General features: G+C 44.8%; 2 protein-coding genes across 8 annotated transcripts in view; both read left to right on the plus strand.

Annotated features, from left to right (window-relative positions):
* The window catches only part of LOC135915159 (zinc finger protein OZF-like), a 49015-nt gene extending 40181 nt beyond the window's left edge, over nucleotides 1–8834 (plus strand). The window contains exons 5-7 of one of the 5 annotated variants that reach the window (XR_010568529.2): nucleotides 1735–1869; nucleotides 2329–2583; nucleotides 7890–7961. Coding sequence is in view for 4 of the 5 variants with exons in the window: in XM_065448188.2 (XP_065304260.1) it covers nucleotides 1735–1861 (127 nt within the window). In the remaining variant the exon portion in view is untranslated. The other 4 variants (XM_065448188.2, XM_065448191.2, XM_065448189.2 and 1 more) reach the window with 4 other exon arrangements.
* A 6568-nt stretch (nucleotides 8835–15402) lies between these two features.
* The window catches only part of LOC139046731 (gastrula zinc finger protein XlCGF8.2DB-like), a 103158-nt gene continuing 99633 nt past the window's right edge, over nucleotides 15403–18927 (plus strand). For 2 of the 3 annotated variants that reach the window (XM_070523479.1, XM_070523480.1), the window contains exons 1-2: nucleotides 15403–15569; nucleotides 18456–18557. In XM_070523479.1, coding sequence (XP_070379580.1) covers nucleotides 15454–15569; nucleotides 18456–18557 — 218 coding nt within the window. In that variant the 5' untranslated portion in view covers nucleotides 15403–15453. Of the gene's footprint in view, nucleotides 15570–18452; nucleotides 18558–18927 lie in introns of all 3 variants that reach the window. The other variant, XM_070523481.1, reaches the window with a different exon arrangement.

The following is an 18927-nucleotide window of genomic DNA, read 5'->3' on the forward strand; positions in this document are numbered from 1 at the left end:
AACTCATCAGAGTAATAAGAATCATGACGAGAGCTTCGCTGGGTACTGTCTTTCTAACACGGACACATTTTGACACCAAATACCAAGACATTTCTTCTGTGTAAAATACAATGTCCCTCATAGCCATGTACTAAGGTAATGTTCAGCCTTTAGCAAACCATCATGCAATGCTTCGCATTTCAAATAGTTGAATTTGCAGACATTCTTCTTACGCTAATTTTATGGACAGACGCGGCGATTATGCATTGCAAAACGAGTGAACCTTTTTAACACGACATAGCTTTCGATATCCCAGCGGCAAACTTTCTCAACTCTCGCCCTTTTTACGAAATAAATCTGGTTCAGGAGTGATAACAGAAAGAAGGTGACATATGGTTCAATAACAGCGGCTCCAGCCACCCATACCCCAAGCATACACGAAAGAAACGAGCGCGCGCGGCAGCCCAGCGAGCTTGGTGGCGCAACCCACCGCCCCGTTCCAAAGGGGGCGCTCATAACATCCATCCGAGCCTGACCAAGTGGCGTTCTGGCCGTGACGTCAATCGCGAGAGGGCGCCACTCTGATGCTACTTTTCAGAAGGGTGATTCGTACTACTACATTCCCTGGTACATGCGTTCAGACTGCGCAAACTGTGTTTATAGCTACATATGACACGTATTTGCACCTTAGAAAAGCATCCCTTTCTTTCTCTTCTTTATTTCATTTCAATCTTGATGTTGCCGCTTGGTGATCGCGCGCGAATCGCGTCCCGACGGTCAGCTTTCATTCTACTGTCATATTGCACGGTTTCCTTTGGAGAACAAATCTTTTAAAGCGGGAGCTGTAGTGGAGCACATACCAAACCAAAAAATGCTGTAAATCTGACCTTCAAGGTCAGCCAAGGTCAAACTAGGGTCGGTATATTGTGAAGCTTCTCCAAAGCGATTTTATTCCGAATCCGCCCCTAGCCCTCCGTGATTGGCCCACATTTTTCAGGCCGTGCCCATTTTGCCTGTCTCAAGCGACGTCAGGAACCCTCAAAAAACGACACGTCTTAATGATTGTTACGCACTAATTATGCTTAATTATGCCTAACAAACCGGGCAATATCCTGGCATAACTGGCGACTACCCCGCTCCATTAGGAATACAAAATGGCTTCCTTCTTGATGGCGTTGCCAGCGGCGGCTCGTCAGCTCGGCCACGGGAGGAGGGAGCCCGAGGTTGCGTTTGACGTGACAGACGACCTGTTTTGGCGGAAATTTCGCCTGAAGAGACTGTGCGGTGTTTGTGCGACGACCTGGCGCAAGGACTGGGAGGCGTGAGGGCAACAGCGATGTCGGTGGAGCGACAAGTGTTGTGCGCGCTGCGTTTCTTCGCCTCGGTCAGTTGCCGAGGGAAGGCAGGGGGCAAGGAGACGTTTGGGGTGACCCAGATGGTGGTGACCAAGTGTGTGTGACGCTTGGCGGAGTCCATCATCCACGTAGGTACGCGCAACAAGTGGGTCCACTTCCCGAGGACGCCCCAGGACAAGGCAGCCTTTAACGTAGCGTTTATTCGACGCGGCGCCAGTCCTGGCGTCATCGGATGCGTGGACGGCAGCCTTTCGCCATCATCGCACCGATGCACGAACAGAAGACAATGATCATGTGCCGCAAGGGCTGCTACGCCTTCCGTGAAATGCTCGTGTCATTAGTTTTGTGTAGTCTGCCCGTCATAGCAAATTGTGGCTGATGCTGTGCGCGCTCTCGTCAGATATGTGACACAGGCATGGAGATTCTCGCCGTGGACTCTCCTTGACCGGGGTCAGACCAGGACGCCTACGTCTGGAGAACAGCGTGGTTGCGTCGTCGGTTCAAGGAGAGACGTAATGCCAAGATAACTTGAATGGTGAGCAGCGGCAAAAATTTATACAGTTGCAATTCTGGAAGCAATCAGTAAAGTGCGCCCACGCTGTAAGAGGATGTTTTTTAGCCCGAGCCGCCTATGTTGTAATGGTTAAGTTAAGTGTAATGTTCGAATTTTTCAAGGTATCTGCGCGAATGAAAGTGACAACACACCTGTGCTGTACTTTAAACTTATTTTTAATATGGACAATTTTTCAAATTGAAATTAATTGCGTATGAGTACATTTAGGTACGAAATATATGCAAAAGGAGGTCTTATATTCAAAGACTGTAAAGTGATACCTCCTCTTTATAATTACATGAAAATGAGAAAATTTGTGCACGCATGATTAAAGAGCATAAATACCTAATACACACCGAAACATGGGTAAGAAAGAACAGCAAAGAATAAAAAGCACTACATTGATCAAGTATGCCTTCTTCAACAATGCCATTGTTGCAGATTGCCATGATATGGGTCTATTTATACATCATCCTCGGGGCCAACCAACGAGGCGACAATGGACCGCCCCCAGCCTGTGGTTTGGCCATGCATGCAAGGCCCAATATGGATCTCGCTCTACTACTCATCTGGCAACCTACAACCAATACTACAGTCGTCAAAGCCAATGGGGGATTTAAAGGCCAGCCAGCCATCTTCCGCTTCGGGCGCGACATCGCTTCAAGCAGGCATTCCTCACCAATGCCATTTTTGAAGGTTGGTTACCTGGCAGGTGCTGCTTCGGCTAACTCTGGCGATTATTGTATCATAGCGATGTCGTGCCCGACAAAGTGGAATGACGCGTTTAAGCGGTTGGTTATTTTGGTATCAAAAATGTACTTTACTTTGAGCTGTTACTTGTCCTCGCGGGTGACTTCGAGCAGAATTCAGATCCAATGTCGAAGGTTTAGGCCGACGCCTTCGTTGCTGCCTTGGAACGAATAAATAACCTTGAAGATGCCGTGACTGCTATGCAAGCCATATTGTAAAAATTTCCGAAAGAGACAGGCAGTGCTTTGGAAAGTGTACGAAAACATGCAGAAAATAAGAAGGCTTTGTGCATTGACTTCAAACGAGCGAACGAAGAACGCGCTGCCACTGTAAAGGAAGTTAAACTGCTCAATACAAAGCTAGTAGCGCTGCAATCATCAATGCTGTCTCAACGAGCAGGGGATTCTGGAACGTGTTTGGAAACATTGCGTGACATTTTGAATCAGCTGTATAAAATGTATTCTAGATGCTAAAATGCAGAAAACTGTATGCAGCGATCAAACCTGCTCTTATTTGGTATAGCAGATGAAGCTGACGAAAACTGGGCAGCTTCAGAAAAAAAAAAGTGACACAGTTTTGCTGCGAAAGGTTCGGCACGCAATTCACGGCTGCGCAGTTTGAGAGGGTGCATTGATTAGGGGAGTTTACGGAAGTCAGGGTGAGGCCTATAGTCGTGAAAATGACATTTTTGAAAGACAAAGGCCGTATTTTCTCATCTGCGCGCAAATTAAAAGGATCTGGTTTTTCAATACGCGAAGATTTTTCGCCAGCTACCCGGTAGGCACGAATGCAGCTAATTCCTTTTCCCAAAACAGAAGTTAAGCCTTGTACGTTATCAACCCATCGACAACGCATTGGGGACACCATTAATATTTTTCATAGCGCTTGCAAAACCGTTGTTCCTTGTGGGAAATAGCTGTGAACCACAATGCTTGATGTGAACCACAGAAAGTCAAAGCCACCTGTCATCGCACCATCATTGTCGATAGCTTTTACAAATATCCGAAGTCTATTGCCTGAATGCGACGCTATTGCCTTTCTTGATGACTCCAGTTCTGATATTCTTGTTCCTACTGAAGCATGGCTACACCGTGAAAGAACAGATAATGAAATATTTCTACATGATAGCGCATTTAACATGTTAAGGTGCGATCGCATTGAAGGGAGGTGGTGGCGTACTCCTCGGTCTCGAAAGAACATTTACCTCACAAGTTATTAATGTGGATTCCAGTATTGAGATAGTATCGGCTATATGTCAAACGTGCAGGAACAAGGCACTGATACGATGTTGTTATCGTCTCTCGATACAAATGAGTACTTTTTTGTCGAACTGCGCCATAGAATTTCTAAAGCCCTTGAGCTCTGTCAAGCTGATATCGTCTATCTTTTGGGTGAGCTTAATTTTCTTTTATTCGACTGTAAAAACCTATCATCCTCTTTCATACATCAATGGAGTTCATTTCTTTAATGGATTTCAATTTATCCCGAATGATTACCCAGCCCACCCGTGGCGCTAACATTTTAGATTTAGTTTTCACTAACAACACTGAAACAGTTGAAGTTGTTTACTTAGACCGTTCAGCGATCCCAAGCAACTACAACGTAATCTTAAGATCCTTTTGAAATTTACAGGCGTCTCAAGCAAAACCATTCATGCTTACAACAGAGCAAACTATTACAATATTAACAAAGAACTTGAGACATTTCTTTCTGGCACCTTTTTAACTTCGTTTTCTGCTCGGTCAGTCAACGAAAGCTGGCTTCTGCTTGAAGAAAAGCTGTGTGCTTTAATGGAAACGTATATACCCTAATCAAAATAACAGGCGATAGAAGGAAACCTTGGTTCACCAAATACTGTACCTTCAAGGGCTAAGAAACCAGAAGAAAAAGCTATATGCAACTGCAAAACGTACAATCTCGCCCGTGGTATGGGATAAATATAGCTCATTTTTGAAAGATTATTGCGTGTCTTTAAAAGAGCCTAAAGAAAAATACTACTCTCAAGATCTTCCTTCACTACATAAAAACAACGCAAAAAAAGTTTTGGCAGGCAATTTCACCTAGCAGTTGCGAGCATCACATTTCCAAGTGAAGGCAATCAAGCTCCAATTAGTGACAAGGAATTGCCAGTCGTCTTTAATGCATTTTTTCATCTTTATTCACAATAGAAAACAATTCAAATCTGCCGCAAGTCACTGACCCAGATTACTAGTACATGCAATCCATCGATGTAACAAAGTATGGTATCACAGGTCTCATAACTAACCTTAAGTTTACCACTTCTTCGGGTGTCGATAACATTAACTCAAATTTTTAAAAATACAGCCACACTGTCTAGCCAGTTGTCTTATTTTTCGCCACTCATCATCAGGCCAGCTTCCCTTAGACTGGAAAATTGCAAAAGTAATACCACTACACAAATGTGGCAGCAAGAATTCCCCAGAAAACTGTCACCCAATATCACTAACAAGTATTTGCTGCAAAATGCTTGAACATATTGCATCTCACATATATCATCATCTGGAATCAAACAATTTTTTCTTTACTAATCAACACAAGTTTAGGAAAGGCTTGTCATATGAGACGCAGTTACTAGAAATCACTACAGACTTGCATTTTAACATGCACCGTAGTCTTCAAACAGATTTCATTTTTCCTGACTTCTCCAAAGCCTTCCCTCGTGTCGCCTTCCCACTGCTGTTTAATTTCTAAGTTATCCGTTCTCTAATTAGGCTGCTTAATGCTGTCCTGGATTCGCAACTTTCTAAAATATCATCATCAATTTACAGCGGTGAATAATTCTACGTCACCCCTTGCATATGTCAGTTCCGGTGTACGGTAGGCAGCGTACTAGGACCCTTGCTTTTTCTTATTTACATCAATGATCTGCCCAATAAATCTCATCTTGTATGCGTGTTTTTGCCGATGATTGTATATTATTGTATAATCATCGCATTCTTCAAGAGGACCCTCATCTCTTTACCAAATGTTGTGAAGGCTGGCAAATGAAACTTAACTCATCCTAATGCAAACTAATAATATTCAGGCGCAAAACATCCTTTTCATAGCTTTTCCTGATGTATTAATACACATCCAGTATTTCAGGCATCAGTATGTGAATATCTAGGCGTAAACCTTACACCGGGCCTTTCCTGGGCCTTTCACATCACAACCATATGCGCAAAAGCTTCCAAATATCTTGGGTATATTCGTTCTGACTTGCGTAACTGCCCGTCTAGCAACCGTAAATTAGCATTCTTATCATTTGTACGCCGCCAGCTTGAGTTCGCATCCCATATATGGCCTCCATACCGTGAATATTTCATCCGCATGTTAACCGATTCAAAACCGAGCGGGTCCGTTAATTTCCTGAAATTACAGCTACCACTCTAGCAATGCTCTAATAAAACTCGACCTTTCCTTCAGTAACTACGTAGCCGACGTGACCTTGTCCTTGCTCCACTCCTGTCCACTCCGGTCCACTCCTTTCCACTGCTCCACTCCTGTTCTTGCTCCATAGATATGTTCACCAAATGAAGCCATCAAACTTGCTAGTGGAACGCGCATCTTGCACACCACGACCACTTTATAATGACTTAAGCCTCACTCGCATTTATGGCAACACTAACGAATTTCAATTCTCGGCTCTACCACGACCGATTCGTTGATGGAATTCGCTTCCTAACAGCACTGTCACGGAAATGAGCAATGATAAACTCCGAATGCTGAACCCACAGTTTTCACCTTAACAGATATATTCATCTGCACATATGGCATGTCATATCATCTCATGCATCTCATGTAAAACGTATCTCACGTAATACGTGTCACATATGCGCCATGGCTTCTTCTTCTTGTTGTTGTTGTCATAATTTTGTTTGTTTCATGTGCTCCCGCTATGTGCGTTATTTTACGCGAGTGATACTCCGCTTTTTATATTACCGTGAACTGTACTTTTCATTCCTTTCCCGACAACTCTTTGTATTGTTTTAGCCTTTTTATTTGTAACACTGTTTTGCAAGCACCTGATCATTAAAAACATTTTTGGCTCTCATATTTTTAGCGCTCGTATATCTGTTTTCTCTAGTCATTTGATCAGCGACGCCCCACCTTACTGAATGCTCCCCTTGGGACCTGTAAGGTACTTTGAAATAAAAAAATTTAAAAATAAAAAGTCTACTTGATACACCTTGCAAGGACATTCCAAACTCGAATTTTATGAACTGATTGCAGAATGTTCTTTAAGCTCATTGGGTCAGGTATTCCATAGCGACGTTGAATCAAAATTAGCAGTGAATTTTTCATAATTAGTTCTTTGTTTAGGCAACAAAAAGTTATTCTGTAAAGCGAAACTGCTAAAAACGACATGGGGAACTGATAAGAGTAATAATGGCTATTAGGTTCCCATGACGAATTCGTAACATAAGATCTGAGGGAATATTTGCTTAAGTTTTGCAGTGGTAGTATATTGTGAACAGGAAGCAACAAGGATATATTATCTGTGCGAGTGTTAAAATTTATTACACGTCCAGCCTCCTTTTGAATGTGCAACAAAGGATTTCTCCCAGGTAGAAATACAGTAAATAAAGACCATAAATAAATGCGTCATAAAGCGATAGCAGGCTTCTAAAATGAAGGCATGACCTAGCCTTTCGGAAATTTCTAATACCGGATACCGATTCCTTCATTAGTGAGTTTATATGCGTAGTAAATGTCACATGCCTATCCAATTTCTTTCCCCGGAAAGAAGTATTGTTCCAAACAAATATTATGTCACTACCATCGCGAATATATGCCTTGCTAGAAATGTGCCTCTTGTGCGAATAAAAAATCAAAAACTTACACTTCATAGCATTAATACTAAGTCCATTATTCGAGCACCATTTCAATACATTGGAATCGTCTTTGTTAGTTTTGGACAAACGGTAGCTTCTACATTTACTTGCACTTAGTATGTAGATACATTTTGAAGTACAGTGCATGTGTCTTGGGACACTCTTTTAACACTGATATTCACTCAGGAATGCAGATCACGCAACTCGCCCAAACAAACACCTTCCTGGATGCTAAAAATAGGGGTGTTACCATGTAGCAGCCATTCTTATTTGCGCTAATCACAGCTGCCTCAGGTGCTCATCCTGTACATTTCTTCATTACAGCCTCTCCGTAGGAGGCGTATGTTACATGACCCATGCTTCACTCACTCAATCTTGTGCAGATAACCTAATACTATTTTTTTCTTATCATGCAAGTGACAGCGGCTACCCCTGGAACTATGACTCCCGACTCCGATGCAAGGCCATGCATTAACGCGCATTCCAGAAGTCAGGTACAACACTGCACACGCTGCCATGCAGTCCGTACTTGACCGGTCCATTGGGCTTCTGAAGAGCCGCTTCCACTACATTCAGCAGTACTGCGCCTTCCCCTAGAACCGCACCGTGCACTCAACGTTGTTGCAGCCTGTGCATTGTTGCACAAACTTCGCCTTGACTAAGGAGAAAACGTGTTCGTTGATCTCGATGAGGACTGTAGTAGCAGCAGTACTGATGATGACAATGGCGATCGCCTCCGACAGGAAGTTCCCCGAGTGAAGGCAGCACGCATAAAGTATCTAGAAGGCTGCCGTGCCAGGCACAGTATTATAATATCATTCGGCACGACTCTGCAGCAGAACCAACACACCTTCGAACGGTGGGAAGGCGGCGGCGCCCACAACAGCAGTAAACATGTTTCTGACACGGCAGCGCACATGTTTATTTTTGCTGTTTGTAAGCCTAATAGAGAAAAGGAACCAACCTGAAGTGGCTGCAATTAGTGAATAGCTAACTGTTTTTTTTTGTATAATCTGCTAAAATATAATCAGCGTCGTCACAAAGCCTGTGCCAAGGAGCCTTTACTACTACAGATGATTCCATCATTCTACTGTGACACTACGTAAAAGCCTTTCATTGAATAACTGTGGACAGAACACCTCGTGCTCCACAGCAGAATGTTGTAGCCACTGCTCTGGGTAATTGGAATCTGCCAATTGATTTGCTGCTGCAGTTCCTGTCGTTTCTGCCATCTTCATGTATCTCGCTAATACCGTCACCGACACTCACACCGCCATCTGCACCGCGCATGGGTGGACATCGGTTTTTGTCTCTTCGCTTCCTTTTTGGACTGCTGCAAATCACAAGACTTTTTCCTCCACAACGTGTACTGTTCTCATGCAACTTGCAGGAGCTCCGCAGTTTTGCCACAGAGACACCGAACTGTTCCTTGTCCAATGGCCAAGTCATGTTGAAATCGATCGCATGACATGTCAAGAACAGTATTCTTCCTTGGATGAGTGCATGTTTTATATAATTGTTAAACTCAAGGGTCGAGAATTATAAATATTCATTTCTAGTGCAAGTAACATTGTTGAAATCTATTTATTAACAGAGGAGCTGTTTAATGTTCTAATCCTCCTGTGGAGCATTACCATAAAATTCACCACACCGGTGCCCTGTCTAACGTTGCCAAGCAACCACCTGCGAGAACACCGAGCCACGTAAGCTTCTCGCAACCCGCGCACGTAGGACGTCACAAGTGAGAAAAAGTTCGCAACAGCCGGCGTGGCGACACACCTTTCGCCTCCTTTACTCCGTGCGTACGTGCTGCTGCCATGCGCAGACCGAAGAAAGTCGGACTCCCGATGAAGAAGCGGCTTACCAGGAAGAACGTGTACTGTCAAACGAGAAGTTTAGCAGGAAGAGTGCCGTACTGCCAAACGAGGACGAGAAGAACAGCTTCGGCGCGGAACAGAGCGCCGAAGCTGCGGATGAGAAGAGGCGACGCTGAGTTGAGGGTCGCGAGTTTGCCCAAAAAACGCACGATTCACCACCTGAACGCTCGACGTAGCCGAGAAAGCGATCCCGGCCGTCGACTGCTCGAGAACGTCTCGCATCGAGCCCGCCGAGACCACAACTTAGCAAAACCTAGCGTAACCTCGTAAAACTTAGAAAGGACTTAGCAAGGCCCACCGACTGTTAAGCGAAACCTAGCATAACCTCGCAAAGCCTACAAACAATTTAGGCAAGCCACATAAAGCTAGGTGATCACAAACTCCTCTTTTCACTCCAGCTTTGCACAACTAAGTGCAAGCTGCGCACGTTTTTTATATAGACAATGTAAATAAAAGTATCTAACACAACTTCAGTGTCATTTTAAGTCAATGTGAATGACAGTTATTGCGATGCCTAGCTGTAAGTCCACAGAGCACGATTTCATGCTGACAATAACAATACGATATTAACTACATGGGACCCAATATACTGTAAGTGGGCCGTCTGCAAATAAATCATAGAAATTTCTCACACGAGCATAATGATGTTTGTAAAGCTCATACGCAACCATTCACCTTCACTAAGCAAATTCAAAGCACAGAAATGTGTCTTGCCTCTTGTGGATTCAACATGTTGGTAGCACACAATAGTTCTTTTTAACGTCTTGTGCCATAGCAAGACATGCATATAAAGGAGCAGCGACGTGCATTTGAAGAACGAGCCAAGTGAGGAACTCATTAGCAGTTTCATGGTCTTTCATATACCGATGGCTACAAGAGCAGTTTGGCAGTGAGTGTCTTAAACAATGTCCGCATCGATAGCTACATTATGCATATCAAGAACTCTGCTTTAACAGTGGAGACTAGGCTGTCTTGCTATGACAGGTAAGGACACCTGAAATATCACAATTACTATCACAAGTAACAGGAACTTGGTGTTAACAAAATTCTAATACAGCCAACTGTGGCTTCCATAGGCACGAAACTTTTGGGTTTGCAAGCATGGCCTGCATATAGCATGAAAACTCCAAGAAATTTTAACACCAGCTATCGCAGTGCTCTAGTAAAGTGCACATACAGCAGGTGTGTGTCAAGCACTGTTGTGTTTAAAATAATAATGATCACATAGTGTACATGTTCCTTCAAAAGCAGTACGTACTCAAACATAGCAGCAACAGCAAAACGAAAACACAAACCAAACCAAAATGTTACAGAAATTACACATGTATACTATACTTTCGCAGTGGGATAAACTTACACGGAAACTAAAACACCACATGAAAAATGTGCTTTTCAAAAGCTACGGAGTAGCAACACACATTTTTAAACCTTTTTATGTGTAGCTGTTGGCCCAGTAATCGGATTGTGTAGCCACTGTTTCCGCAGGGGGCAGAAAATACTCATATAATTCTTTAATGCAACCTGCAAAAAGAAGTCTGTGCCATGTGCATTCGTGGAGCAAAGCACTTCGCAGCACTATCAGCTTTCGCTGCCGTAGTTATGAATGACCTGCACATCATTTAACAAGGCTGACTTGAACACGTCACAACAGCTTGTCAGGGCTTATGAGCACCCACACCAAGTGCCACAGCGCCAGTTTGAACGGAAAGATAGCCTACACTCGTAGCTGGTCACACTAAAGAATCATATGAAAGAAAAAAAAAAGCTGACGTTCCTCACTGCCGAGGTGGCTTGTGGAAACCTTGTGTCCGGGAAGCCCGGAGCTGCCGCAGGGTGCTTGCAATGAGCACAGTGGCCTCCTGCAAGCACCGCATCTCCACTGCCAGCTGCAGCTGCACCACGGGAGAGGCCTTCATCTCTTCCATCAGCTGCTGATGATGCTGCAAAATTATTTCACTTACTCCAGCTAGAAGTTATGTGATGCAAATGTTTCCATCGGCATCTTTGCAAAAAAAGCTGTATACCCTCTGTAATGTCACAAGCATGTTGAAAGGTAACAAATGCTACCAATTCACTTCTACCTGTAAGAAGTCAGTGTTCGCGATTGGTCGAATTGATAAACAAAGGATCACGCTGTGGTCGTGCCTGCAACCACGGAAATGCTTTGTAAATAGCTATGTCACAGCCCGAGAAAGCAGTTGAAATAACACCTATCGCTTCACTTTAAAGAAAACTAATCCAAAATTTAGCACCGCGAACTCGTTAAGTATACAGCCGCATACTCAGATTGTGATAACAGCGGCGCCTCGACAGCTGCCCAAGCTGTGGCGAATGGAAGTGATTTCCGGGGTTCCGTGGCGGTGACGAAATCATAAGTTTTTGTGCATGCTTTCAGCTTGCTCCTGTTTTTGATTTGCTGGTTTTTTTCCTTTAATTAGAAATTGGGTGGTTTTCTTTTTTTCCTTCTTTTTGTCTCGCATTTCGTGTGCGCGGGTGTTTCTTGTACATTTGGTTTTGCAGGATGTTTAGAGCACCCATTCGCACGACGTGCGTCAACACGTGCAGCCGGATGGGATGCTGCGTTATTAGAGAGACTAATAACTATTAGTGGTTTTGCTGTGCATATTTTGTTTCGCGGACAATTCTTGATCTTTTTGTCGTGCGAAATGCGTGATTGAACACGTTTCCTGGAGTAGTTTTCTGCAAAAGATTTTTTCCTGATTCAATAAATGTAAGAAACTAATAAAACAACAAATTACTTTGCATCAACGTTTACAACCATATGAAGCCAGTGATACTGTTTTTTGCATATGGGGTAAATACAAATATAACGCTAATGCAAGGCGACCAGTACAAGCTAGCTGAATGAAAATGACAACAGAGTAAAGATCGGTTAATGAGCCACGCAAACACTCGGCGTCGCAGAGCGGATAATAAAGCAAGCCACAACCGAGTGGAGCCGAATGGACCGCAAGCTCAACAGGCGATTGCCTGTTGAGCTTGAGGTCGCGGTATCAAGCGCGTACGCGCCTGCAGAATTGCGATGGAAGCAAAATGCGAAAACCCTCGTGCACCCTACATTAAGGTAATGTTAATTAACGCCTAGTGGTCAAAATCAATCTGGCGTCCGACACAAGGGCATCCCTCAAATTCAGTTTCTGGTTTTTACATGTAAAAGCGCAGAATTTATTTTTGAACAAAGTCACTAAAGCTGCTTTCAGCACACTGGCTAGCAACTTAATTCGTGTTATTAAAGATTTCGCACATCAATACAGAGAAAGTTCTTCAGAATCCGTATCAAGGGATGCATCGCGCTACTTTTAAAGTATGGTGTTCAGAATGCCTAAACTGCTAATCATCGTACACGCGCAGCTGCTGGTCATCGATTGTGCTAGGTGGTTTACTCCGCAAAACATCAGAGGGAATGTACGTACTCACTTTGGCGGCATTCAGTGCTTCAGTCGCTGAGGGTACGCTGTTGTAATGAGAGAGGCACTTAAATTGCCGCTGAATGCACGTTGTAGATAAAAAGGTTAGAGGAGAATGTGCCTAAAGCTAGTTCGCAAAACTCAGGCTACAGAAATAAGAAATCAACGAAAAATAATGCGGTCAAAGCATGGGCAATTTTCAGGGAGTCGTTAGCATTATAGATAGAGACGCGAGTGGGCAAGCTCCAACGGTGGCATTGCGATACTGTCCATGATTGCCACGTTTCGGCAGTTTCGGTCCCGGTTTCAATTCACGTCATGGCTTCCTGCTAATTTAAAGAGCCAAGCCTTTCTTTGTGCAACTCGTCTGGTTTCGGGACTGTCGTTGCGGTTGCCTGGCTGTTCCCTTGGCGAATAAGTCAACCAATCAGAGTGGAGTGGTAGCACTACGTTGTGAAAGCACAATGGCGGATGTGGATCATGTTTTTTTGTTGTTGTTGTTGTTGTTGAACGCGTTCCGAGATAAGCACATGTGATCGAAAGGAATTTCTCGCGTCACAAGCCTGTACTATAACACGCCCTTACAACTATTAATACACTCAATAGCTACGGTGTTGGGCTGCTGAGCCCGACATTGCACCATCGAATCCCGGCCACGGCGGCCGCATTTCGATGGGGGCGATATGCGAGAACACCCGTGGTACTTAGATTTAGGTGCACGTGAAAGAACCCTAGATGGTCTAAATTTTCGGAATACCACACTACAGCGTGCCTCCTAATCAGAAAGTGGTTCTGGCACGTAAAAGCCCCTAATTTTTTTTAACTATTCGTGTATGAAACTTGCACCTCACATTCTTATAGCAGGTGAACAAAATGTTGTAACGAAAGCAGGATGTATTTACACCCGCGCAACAACATTCAACTAGTGCGACGCCATGTCGTCTGCTACTGAGGCCTTGCACGATGCATGCGCGATGCCTGCACTTCCAAAATAGCGAGTGCAAGAGAACCGCGAAGTCGTGCACGTTAGACGAGGTCAAACTGAAGAACGTGGTGCAGGTGGCGCGCGTTGCGCCGTAGAATCGAGGACAAAAAGTGCTGCACTCCCTGAACTGGCGCCGAAGGTGCAGACAAATCCGGACGAAGCTGTGTATAAAAGAAGGCCATCCCGAAATCGCACACATTTAATTTTGAGAGAATTGATAGCGAAAGACTCACTAATACTGTCGGCGATCTGCTGTTCTTTAAAGAGCATCTGTATAAACTTGCACGAGCATTTGGCATTTAGTTTCCGTTGCAGTGGCATCGGGAGGAGACACATTTGAAGAATGCCAGAAGAGAGGATTTCCACAAGCCTGGGACGTGTGCAACACTTTTTCTTTCTATTTTTTTAGGAGAACTGGTAACGCGATATAGTCTGTCACGTGTCTTCTCGTATGAACCATTGGAACTAGTTCGCCAATCGAAGCGCGAATTGGTCACAGGTGAACAGGCTACAGTCGGAGGAATTGACAGAATTGATAGTTAAGCATGCACGCTCATGATAATTGATAACGCTAGCACTGCCTACTGAATGAAATTCCCTACAAGGTTTGCGTCGAAGCGAAGGGAAGGGCGAAAAAGCATTGATTTCGTGTAAAGTTAGGACCCGCAAGAAGGCCGTCCGATATGGCATTCAGGATAAAGAAAATTCGCATATTTATCCGGCTCGAAAATTGATCTATTAATTAATCGGAGGTTGCCAAATTAGCGACAGGTTATTTTCATGACGAATAATTCACTGCGCTCATCACAGAAAAATCTTCCGAGTGCTAACGTCGATGGCACCGCTCTACTTGTTCAAAATCAAGTAAGCAAATGTAAATTGAGCTAAAGTGCTCCTACTCGGACGACACATCTAGGTCTCTCAAAATTGCACCAACCATGCTAGGTGAATGTCGAACTTGGTGTAGGAAAAGCTATTCTAGCGCGCGGAGGTTTACCAGACGGTCGGCGACGCCTTACACATAACTTTTTTTTTATTTATGGGGTTTTACGTGCCAAAACCACTTTTTCAGTCTGAGGCACGCCATAGCGGAGGACTACGCAAATTTCGACCACCTGGGGTTATTTGACGGGCATCAAACTTTAAGTACACGGGTGTTTTCACCCCTTTCAAAATGCGGCCGCCGTGGCCGGGATTCGATCCGGCGACCACGTGCTCAGCAGCCCAATACCATAGCCACTGAGCAAGCACGGCGGTTTACGTTAACTTACTTCTTTACTTCCGCAGCTGGAATGTACTATTACGTCTGAGCGATATGGCAGATTCGCTCATTCACTGATAGAGACGCCGACGTTACACTAAAAGTCACAGCTGTTGATTTGTAGCATTTACTTATGCAATAACCTTACATTTTTAGCTCGCGTAAATACGAAGCGTAATGAAATATTGAATCACTCATCCAACAAAATCTTCAAAATAATCAGATTGAGTTTACTACTTATACAGCGGGAAGCTAGTGGCACACACTATCATTTCATTTTTCAAAACATGCGACGGTTGCTCTTGAGTTCCCAAAGTGTCAAACGTCATATTTTTTTCTCCTTTCTTTTGGCTCCGAATGCGCATGCGTGGCCATGCAGTATTGCGCTGTGGCGAATACACGTCAGTTCTGTCGAGTCTCAGCACCAGACATGTCAAGAACCATTGGACACAAGCCTCGAGCTCGACGCAACAGGGACGACGCAACACCGAGTACAAGCCATGCAGGCACCGACGATGCTCCATTCACTGTAGCCGACTGCAATACGTGAGTCTTCTGTGTCACTCTTTTATAGAGGGTTGTGACGTGTACAGACGGCGTGGAATAGACAGGTTAACAGGTTTATGAATAGATAGCGAAGCGAAACGCCGTTCTCTTGGCAAGACAATTCCCGGGTACCTGGTGTGCTACTGTGCTACCACCCGGCCCCGACAAACAATAAAAGCTTCCACTGTCTCTCTTTCCCGCGGCAAATACCGCGTCATTCGCAGTTCCATTGAAACTGTTTCATTTTACTTATATGCTAGCGTTTCTACCGAAAGCCAATATTTGCTTTCGATTGATGCATTGAATTTCCGTTTGTTTACCGCACGATATACTTCATTTGGGTGACTGATTATCTGTCTCTAGAAAGCATTGGTGTAACTGCAAACAGTATAGATTGTTCTCTCATGTTCGCCATTGGAAGTAGTTTGCCAATCGAAGCGCTATGCGTTACCAGGCCAGCAGCCTACTGTCGGAAGTAGTGACGGCAATAATATTCAAGCGAACGCAACTAGTAGCAATAACACCAACACTATCACGACTACCTTCCGATTGAAATGACCTGCAATGTTTTCTTTGAAGTAAAGCGAAGGCCGAAAAGCACTCATTTGGTGCAATTTTATCACCCGCTAGAAGGCCATCTGGTATCACATTTAGGAAAAAAATCTACCTATTTATGAGGGTGGGCAATCTGTCAGTTTCCTTTCTGTATAATCGAAGATTGTTTTATTGTCGATACATTATTTCCATAGCGTATAATTCACTGAACAATTGCTTCACTTGTTCAAAATAGGAAAAGAAAAACGAATAATTACATTACAGTGCTCCTACTCAGATGCCACATGTAGGTCTCTCAAAACACCCACCCATGCTGGGCTCATGTCGAACCTGGTGTAGGAAAAGCTATTCTAGGGCTCGGACGGTCAGCATAAGGTGGGCGACGGGCCTGATGGGACGTCCGGATAACGTTAACTTCCTTTCATGCTTCCGCAGCTGGAATATATGATAAAGTAATGCCATCGTTTTCTAACAACATGAAATCACAACTAGATATAATTGTTTACCGCATGACATAAGTTCACCGATATCTTCCACCATATGAAATAACACGTTCATAGAAAAACGCTGAGTGCGTTTAAGACGCTTGTTTGCGCGGTAGTGCCCTAAGATGGTATTTATGAAATGTATACTATTTATTATATTTATGGAAGGCAGCACACGAGCACTTGATAAATCATCTCGTAGGGCGGCATTACGCAACGCGACGGCCTAAAGTACAGCGGCAGTAGTGCACAGTTTATTCCGCCGCCTGCCCCTCCCCCCCTCCCCATAGCGAACGTTAATACTTTAAAGCGAAGTTATCTTTGGCTCATCTTTCGGTGCTCCCGCACCTGCTGCTGTGGTACACAGTAGAATATTCACAGAATGGTGCCGCTACCTTCTTACCGCTACTTGTGAATAATCCAGCGTTGTCAAGTCATGGTCTTTCCATCGTGGTCATACAGTTGTAGTGATTGCACTGTAACCACCGCGTTGCCATTATGCCCTCGGCTTGAACTCTGAAAGGGTGAGCTATTCACGGAACACTGCGATTGGTGGGTCGCATCACCATGTAGCGGCAAAACGTTACCACGCCATCATTGTCGTTGTGATGCCACCGTGGTCTTGCCATTGTGAACCCTGCTGGTTGAAATTTTTAACGATTAGCTGGTAGCGGACTTTATGCATAATGGTGATTGAGAGAGTCAGCGGTCGCAGGATGCGTCCCAATCTTTCAAAGAGGGTTAGGTACCGCAGAAAGAGGTGAGGGCTCAGGCCTACCAAAAAGCTTCGCAATTCGTGATGCGGAGTTGGCGGTGCTATGGCTTTCGCGGGCACGCTTGAACTGTTCTTTGGATGATATAGTGCTCGCTACACAAGTTGTCTTCTGTGTTGATCCAGCCTGCCTGTTGAATTCCTTTTGGGAATGGCGGTCCTGAGGAGTGTCTCTGCTAACGCTGTTTCCCGTGCTAGTGCGACAAGTTGAATCCGTGACAGCAGTAAGAACTACACTCTGCCCTTCAAACCATAGTTGTCTTCCCTTTCGGCGGTCCACCGTGTATCCCCATGCGACCGCAGGGGCGTTTAAGTCCCCTGCGATCAGCAAGGTACTTAAACAGCAGGCGTGCTCCCATAGCTACTTGATCTGCTTCGGTGAATAGTCGTAAAAACCTAGGTTGTTGTTTGGGGCTTCTGTACACAATCAGGGTGAAGGGGCACTGTTGCGTCCGCGTTGCCGACGGGATAACCTCCCAGAGAATGCGGGCTGCTGTATCGATGCCTGAGTGATAACGTATCGCCAGGATGTTTAGATTAGCTAGTGTGGTTAATGGGCCAGCGCATATCATCGCAAAGTGCCGTGTACGCTGCGTATCCCGAAAGCTTAGCCGGTTCTTCGGTCTCTTGTAATGCGATAACACCTGGGGAAGCATGGGGTGCAAAGGGGGTGATGTATTGCTGTAAGTGTGCTCGTTTTCGCCGGAAACCCAAGCATTTACACTGCCAAATTTGCAGGTTACTAGTTCATGAGTACTCGCAGCCATCTTTGTCAGGACGCGAGTACGACTTCTTCAGGGTACCCTCTCTGGGACCGAATAGGTTCTTTTCCAGTTCTGTCAAAGGGCTGTTGTGATTTCGAGCCAGAGTCGCGACCATGTCCTGGAGCGCTTTGCGCGTGTCGTTCATTATGACGGCCCACTATGGAGCTATGACGGTCTTTTGACAAAATTTGTGGACCGATCTGTAAAACGGGTACTCTAACACTACGTGTCACGAGAGGCGAAGTGAACAATGCCAACTTCTGCTTTCTTTTTTTTTCTTACACTATGGGTCTTTCATGTTTACCAGCAGAAGCAGCAGCAGCACTAGTAGCAGCAACAGCGATGAGTCAACGCCAAGAAAAAACAAGGCGCCCAAGGAGCAACCTCCAACCAATGTCAAAGCCGGTGTGAGGTGAGTCCTATATACGCGATCTCAACGTTGACTCTGCAAAACCTGTGCCATTATAGTGTTGTATACGGCGGATCTGCAGGTGGTTCATTTTATTGTAACAACGAGTAGCGCCATAGAAAACGACTTTCTTTTTAATGACTGACTGAACAAACTTTATTGAAACCAGCAAGAGATGGTGGCTGGGCCTAGGCCTGCCACGTGGGGACGTCGAGGTGTTGCCTCTTCGCCTCCTCGCAGGCCTGCTGGGTCGGCCAGAGTGTGTCGTCAAGGTTGGGGCTACGCAGGGCAGCGTGCCATCTCGACGAGAGGGTAGTTGGGTTAGTGTCGGGGTATTGGTGTGTACAGTCCCAAAGCATGTGTGGAAGTGTGG

The sequence above is a fragment of the Dermacentor albipictus genome, chromosome 8 (assembly GCF_038994185.2).
Source record: "Dermacentor albipictus isolate Rhodes 1998 colony chromosome 8, USDA_Dalb.pri_finalv2, whole genome shotgun sequence".
In the NCBI taxonomy this organism is placed as follows: domain Eukaryota; kingdom Metazoa; phylum Arthropoda; class Arachnida; order Ixodida; family Ixodidae; genus Dermacentor; species Dermacentor albipictus.